Raw genomic sequence first — 7,519 nt, 5'->3', positions numbered from 1 at the left:
GGAGGCCCCTATCAAAACTTGGTTTTAACATCGACTGTGACATATATAGGTCATATCTCGTCGGCCGGTCAACCTTAACGGCTTTTCTAGATAATATACCAGTAAATACCAACTTCTCTGCAAGAGTCGATCGACGGCTAATCCCGCATTATTTCTGAATAAGGGGCGATTTTAAATGGCTATCAGATGTCCGAGATCATTATTCACGGTGATTTTTACCTCAGTCATGATCTATCCGAAAAAGATTGGTTAGTTACCCATACACGTGTTGATATTCTGAAAAAGATTTGATCTGTTTCCACTCAACAACACTTGACATACCACCTGTATAGAATAGAGCCTGATGACTTCCGGTTCCAACACACAATTATGCCGGGTTTGGTAATAAGGAACAACATTAAAGTTGATAAAATGTTTATTTCATGAAAAATGTGTTTATGTTACAAACATAATTTAACCAACGACATCCTCTATGAAGTTAAATAAAACTTTTTGATTTTTCAATTTATGGTCATCTAACTTTTTATAAAAAATGACTAACAAACATTACTACTAGGCAGCATGATTGAATTTTCAAATATTACAATGTCTTACAAGTATTCCTGTAAGTTTATAGTACACAAAATATATCTAAAAATTCTATATTTGATACCATATAAATCTATTTGAATTATGGCCACTATTGTAACATGTGACGACTAAGGAAGTAAATACGTACATGATAACATTTCACCGGTAAAATGACATACTGTTTGAAATATATTCAAGTTTCAACTTTCAATCATCGACTTGCAAAACCGATTTAGTAACAGTTATTGCCGACCTTTTGATTTGTATTTCAATATTTTGATGTTAAACTGGATGATGCATTTACGATATAAGTAAGATAAAACTTCAAACAATACTTAAATAATATGAGTACAATGTATACGAGTATAATACTTTAAAACATGAGAAGAAAAATAAATCGATATGAATATAAACATGTAAAATATTATCACTGTGAACCAACATAGCTACCTGAAACTCTGATTATTCTATGTAACACGCTATATTTATGAACAAAAATGAAACACGTCACTTGTTTTGGATATATGACTCTAAGTACTTGAAAAAATACACAAACTTTTTATCGACTTTCTTATGGCAAACTTTGTGAAAGACAGTTTCAACTCCCATTGCATTATTTCAAACCTATTTTGTATGTATATATAATGTATTTACTATTTAAAGTTTTTAAATGATTGAGCAAAAATAGGTTGTTAATTAAATAATTATGCAGATGATATTTTACATGTAGAGAGTTTATCTGGCGTAAAGTTTATATTTGTATTTTTGATGCATTCGAAAAACATTGCATCCCATATACAAAAAGATAATATATTTTTATTGATAACTACAATCAGTATTATATTATACCTTTATCAAAACCTAACAAAATACAATATAATACAATATAATACAAATTATTTCCATGGTCACGTTCGTAACTACTTATGCGAAAGTTCGCTACTGGACTTTTATAGAGTAGCAGTTCTCAAAAATATGATGGTGCTTATATATACATGTATAAACAAAATTTAATAAATACTGTATGATTTTGATTAAATATTTGAGCCGTGTCATGACAAAACCAACATAATGGGTTTGGGACCAGCATGGATCCAGACCAGCCTGCACATCAGCGCAGTCTGATCAGGATCCATGCTGTTCGCCCAAGTAGAGAAAATGAGAGCCTGCGGATGCGCAGGCTGGTCTGGATCCATGCTGGTCGCAAACGCACTATGTTGGTTTTGTCGTGACGCGGCTCAAATATTTATCTGACATGACTCACATTTAATTCTTTATACCATCTGTCTCTTTTTTCAACATTGCTTCACAAAAATAAGTATTATATATAATGTTGGCTTGTTTAAATACAAGTTGACCCCTTATCTAATACTTAAGTATAATATTTCAAAATCAAGATTATCTAAAGTAATGTGTTTATGAATTCCTGTGTTTGTTTACTCTTAGAGAGGAGACATTTGCTTAAATTAAGGTTTTTCGAAATTATAATACATGCATTATTTACAATTTCAATATATACAGGTTATCAGAAAATAGTACACAATATTTATATACAAGGCACACTTAATTTAACTTGTTCTCAATCAAAATATTACATGTTGTATAACACAATAATAATAGATCTCACGAATAAGTCTCAGTTCATATCATTCACTTAAGAATGTCTACAAAGAAAGATAAGCTCAATACACCTGAAAATAGTGTCACAGTTTTTTCTATGATAGGGCTTCTATCTTTGCACAACTAATTTCGTCTTAATTAATGTACACATAAAATATGCACACATATAAAACATGTACATTACGAACTGCACGCGCATCAAGCACTAGAAACACATTGTAAAGCTAAACTTATACTTTGAACCATTTCTTCTACATAAAGGCCCATCAACGATATACGTATCTTTAACGATAATTTACAGTAAAATAAATATCAATCATCATTGTTCAATTTTCATACAAAAAGTTTCAACTTTCCCATGGAACACTTTTGTGTTATTCATATGTCTTAGTAACTACTCACTAGTTCACTGCAGTTTAATTTCATTTATACTATGGGTTGAAATGATAAATATATGACGCCTGATGCCATCTCTTGACGCATGTGAGATATCTCAATTGAAAAAAAAATAGATAAAATAGATGCACTCAAGTGCAGAACTAATCAAATTAAAAGGATATTACAACTGCTGAACAGTGTGATAAAAAGTGAAAACTGTAATTCAAGCTTACGAACGTCACACAGTGTTCAACCAGTGGTTTGGTAAAACCATCACGATATTTCAAATACACATGTAACATATTTAAGTGAATGAAACCTCAAAGACCATTAAAGTGTCGGCGTCGTCCAAGCTTACAATGACATGACTGCGAAATCTGTTGTAAGCTAGACAAACGGGATTGACTATACCATTGTCTTTCTTTATAACTGTCCCTACAAACCTATCTCTGCTGTCAAACTGACACACATTGTGTGCTTCAATAGACGATACTAAAATATTATCGTTTGGTAAAGCTGTTAAACCAAATGCATTGTCTAAGGTTATGTGTCTCGTCTTCGTTGCATTTTTGTCAATGATTAAAATCTTATTGTCCATGTCAGTTATATATAGCTTTGTCTTGTCTGAGTTAACTGTTATATGTAGGGGAGTTGTGAACAGTCTGTTGCCTGTGTTGTCAGTTTCAATGACACGAAGTAGTTTACCAGACATGTCGTATGTTCTGACATGACCTTGTCCATTGTCCTCCCTTTCACAAGTCACAAATAAGGCCCCATCCATATAACCAATGTAATTGCATGAACAGTCTGTTTTGAAAGATTTTGCCAAAGTCATGCCTGATGGCGTATAGGTCAGAAATTGCACCGCTTTTCTATCTCTAAGTGTGACGGCCATTTGGCCAGATTTTGTGGCACAAATACCCAAAGGACCTCCATCTAACTGCAAATATTCTTTCTTACCGTAAGACTCGTCAAGCCGTTTAACTCGGTCATTTGATAGATCAGTCATTACAACTGTACCATCAGAGAGAGTGCATATATCACTTACACCGCAAGTCTCGGCGTCACTCTCAAATCTGATATCTACTTCGTTCGCCAGTTTTGTTTGACTAGGAAGATTGATCTTTGCCAGTCCTGTCAATCTGTCCATGTACAGTTTTATGTCTTTATCAAAACAAATGCTTACCCCTTCAAACTTTTGGACGTTGGACAATATATTAGAAAGTTCTTCACGCATATATTTTATCTGCTTTTTCCCCATGCTTGTGTTTTCTTCATCATCAGGTTTGAAATGCGTCAGCGAATTGTCAATTTTGATAATAATTTGATCTATTTTATCAACTAACGCTTTCATTTCGTCACTTATTTTTTGGCATCTTTCATTTACTAACTCTACAGACTGTTTTTCAAGTTCATCTAACCTTAGAACTATTTCTTTTTTGTATCGCTTGATGTCTTTGATGACGTGTATTTTTGCAACTGCAACATTTTTTATTTCTTCCTCGATATTCGTTTTGGTAACTTTGTATTTCTTTCTCCATGTTTTGAAATCTTCTTTGAATGCTTCAAATTCCTTGTTGTTCTTTCGTTCACCTGCCATTTCTTGTGAATGAGATTTCTTTGTATTTTCGAGAAGACAGCTAAAAGTAAAGAAACAAGATAATATATTTGCCAAAGCCCATTAAAATACGAGTAAACTAGAATGGTTTAAATTGTTTCAAGTTTTCAAGTATCATTTTCATTTCCCTTATTAACCGTGACACACTCCTGCACTATATTTTAATTCGTCTTAGAATTTCCTACGGGTACAGAGATCACTTTCAGCGAGTCTAGGGCTATATACATGTACCATCACGGTTCATCGTTGTCTCGGAATAATTCAAACGATACTCGAACCAGGGACTCTAGGAATATGGTTCGGCGGATCTACCGACTCGACTGAGGTACACATTTTAACAGGTTTTTAACGTGACATATAGATCACGTGTCATGGCCTTAATTTTTAGTTTAAACATTATTCATTAAAGCTGAATTGTGGTGACAACGTGTGGTTTATGCGAACTATTCTCAAGTGAATTTCCTGGCAATGACTAGTTGTGGTGCCAAACGGGGAAACATGTTCTGTTCCTACTAGGACTCGAACCAATGATCCATGGGTTAAAAGACAAATACATTACCACTAGGTTAACTTTTCCCATATTTGTGAAGTTGAATTATATACAATGTATTGTTGACGCTAAGAAGATAAGATCGAGGCATGGACTATATTTGAATCAATATATTAAATTTAAGCAAGGTTAGTTTAAGTAAAAGGAAGAAATAGCGACATAAACTTATTGATTGAATTTCAGAAGGTTACATTACTTATCACTAACATTTGTGTTTTAGATAAAAAAAATATATAACGTATATAAATCAAAGTAAACTTAAAGTAAAACAAACGAATCAGTTTTCATGTGCTTATATGAAAAGGAATTTCGATCAGTATCTGGTATTGCGTGTAAATATACTACTTCAATTCACACTAATCAGGAAGTTAAAATTCTCCCCCAATTCAAAATTCATGTTTATATTTATCGCGTTTCCATACCTATATAATGCGATGGAAAACTATTTCCTTAACAGTAAGATGAATAAACAAACACCTCTTTGTTTTACTGAAAGGCACACATATTTGTACATTTTAAAGATGTTACCCGTCTTAGTGAACGTTTCAAAGTATTTAAGAAAATAAAAATGTATTCAAATGTGTAGTTAACACAAATTGTTTGATGACTTTACTCGCAACAGGTTGAAAGATATAGGTACATCTATAAGGAAGTTTGAAAATCTATGTTTCCTCGATTAGGGATAAAATTTCTGAAGTGCAACAAATTTAGTCATGAGCATTTTCATACTTAAGATATTTATAGATTTCCATAGCCCATTAATTAAGATAAATGAACTGTAGCTGCTTGATGTTAAATCAAAAGCAATACTAGTATATTAAAAAAAAATACTAGCTTTTAGTAGCATGTGTTAAGTGCACACATCTTATGTATGGTATAAAATAAAATAAGTAATGAAACTAGAAATATGTCTGAAAGACTTTACATGTTACGACACCGATAATATAGATTAAGATGTTATGACAGGACAGCATTGTTGGTATTTCTTTATTATTATATTATTATTTTTTTTGCACGACAGAGAAATTGACCGGAATTCTTTTTTTTACTTCTGACCTTTGACCTCTAGCTGAGATCTAGGTCTTGGGAATGACACCTCGTCTCATCGTGCTTACATCTGTGCATAAACCAGCTGAAAACAAACTAATTCTACGGAGTGAGGAGCTAATCAAGCGCATGACACAACATCTCGTCATGGTGAACATTTGTCACAACTTCCTTGATGTATATGACAGACACATGGGCGGCCGAAAATATTTTCGGACACCCGCACGCATTTAACACTATATGTACGGTAAATATTTTTGCTAGCTTATTCTAACATTTCATGATGTATTACAGAGATATAGACCAGACAATATTTTCTGTTTGTGGCAGAATCTTTAAAGTAGGGATAAAAGTACCATCACTTCAGGGGTCTTCGTTTTCCACACGAGACACCAACTCATAATGCTTATCAATTCCAAAATCCATTGATGCATGGCAGATTTATGAGCTGGAGAAGATTTTCTAACCGCTGACCTTTCACCTCTAAGCGTGAATTGGATCTAAAGACACACTGCACCATCATGCTAATCATTTGAGCCAAAATTTCTCGATGCATGGTACAGTTCTGGGCCGGAAGGATTTCGAACACACGCACGTACGGACGCTAAAACTATATGCCCCTTGCCATTATCATAGTGGGGGCATAAAAACAGATGCCAATTTAATATATTGTACAGAGCTTTTATCATATTTTCACTAACCTGTCTGTCTTTACGTGACTAACGTCATCACTGTGGTCAATCTTATGATCTATAGAAGGTGCGATTATTTCTTCACAATGATCATCCGCTGATCCCCCTGTAGTGTCATCCACTTCCATATTGTTGTTTGTTGTTTAAATTATATTAGTTATATATCAATGCTCCCTTATCTTACAGTATTCCTTTATATCAAACATTTTATGCTATGAAAATATACAGTTTGCTTCCCGTTTACTCTGCTGCTACCTTTAACATTATTTTATAACTTTATTATGTTTCGATCGTACGTTATTATCAGTGAAACAGTGATAAAACTAGCACAGTCAACGGAGCACAACAAATATAAGTAAGGTTCGTTAAACGTCAAACAAAGATACGAAATACTGATAAAGTTTACTTCCTGCCAGTCAAATACACTGTAAAAAATCTTTCAGTTTCATGCTACATTAAATGTAATAGTTGTGATTTATTGCTGGTATAGTCAAAGATTATTTACATTGTACAATTAATGTAGTTTAAGTAAAAATCTACCACAATAAATCATTTAACTACAATATACATTTTACAAAAGAACCGCGTTTCGCAATGCTATTTTTTTAAAGTAATTAGAAACCTTACGTAAATAAACATTCCTACCATATCCATCTAAATTAGAAGTACGATGGGTGGGTTCTTCCTATAATTTTGCACACATCGTGTTATGGTATAGTAAACACAGAATATTTTCCTATGTTAAAAAGGTTTATTTTTCATATATGATACTGAACAAAGGTTTCCATAAAACACAGATACTATGTCACAATGACTGTCTGTGGATAAAATTGTTATGTGACAAACTAGACTGTGCTAACCTTTCCCGAAGTTAATGTATTTATAATCGGAATCATACACCGTAACTTAGTATTTCCTTATAAGAAAGTAATCGGAAGTTATGTTTTTGGCGGCAATAGTGCACGAGTTTCTTGTAATTAGTAAAGCGGGCATTCGAGGTTTATTTGTCAAGCCGTTTAGCAAAATGTAACATTTCCGAAAATA

The 7,519-nt window shown here is 33.1% G+C and overlaps 1 protein-coding gene across 1 annotated transcript; it reads right to left on the bottom strand.

Moving 5' to 3' along the window:
* Nucleotides 1–397: 397 nt before the first annotated feature.
* On the bottom strand, nt 398–7,079 carry LOC132760563 (uncharacterized). The gene is made up of 2 exons (XM_060752562.1): nt 6,485–7,079; nt 398–4,208 (listed from the first exon to the last, which is right to left on the bottom strand). Exons 1-2 carry the CDS (start codon nt 6,601–6,603, stop codon nt 2,873–2,875), a joined length of 1,455 nt encoding a protein of 484 aa, XP_060608545.1. The 5' UTR covers nt 6,604–7,079; the 3' UTR covers nt 398–2,872.
* Between the last annotated feature and the right edge of the window lie 440 nt (nt 7,080–7,519).

This window comes from Ruditapes philippinarum, unplaced genomic scaffold (genome assembly GCF_026571515.1).
Source record: "Ruditapes philippinarum isolate M1 unplaced genomic scaffold, ASM2657151v2 ctg2204_1_1_1_1, whole genome shotgun sequence".
Lineage (NCBI taxonomy): Eukaryota > Metazoa > Mollusca > Bivalvia > Venerida > Veneridae > Ruditapes > Ruditapes philippinarum.
This window is presented reverse-complemented; position numbering and strand designations above follow the sequence as displayed.

Bases quoted from the DNA above. Each gene is read 5' to 3' on its own strand.
- LOC132760563 (XM_060752562.1), bottom strand. From the start codon at position 6,603: ATGGAAGTGGATGACACTACAGGGGGATCAGCGGATGATCATTGTGAA. The intron at 4,209-6,484 runs GTTAGTGAAAAT...CTTTACTTTTAG, and splicing joins AGTCACGTAAAGACAGACAG to CTGTCTTCTCGAAAATACAA.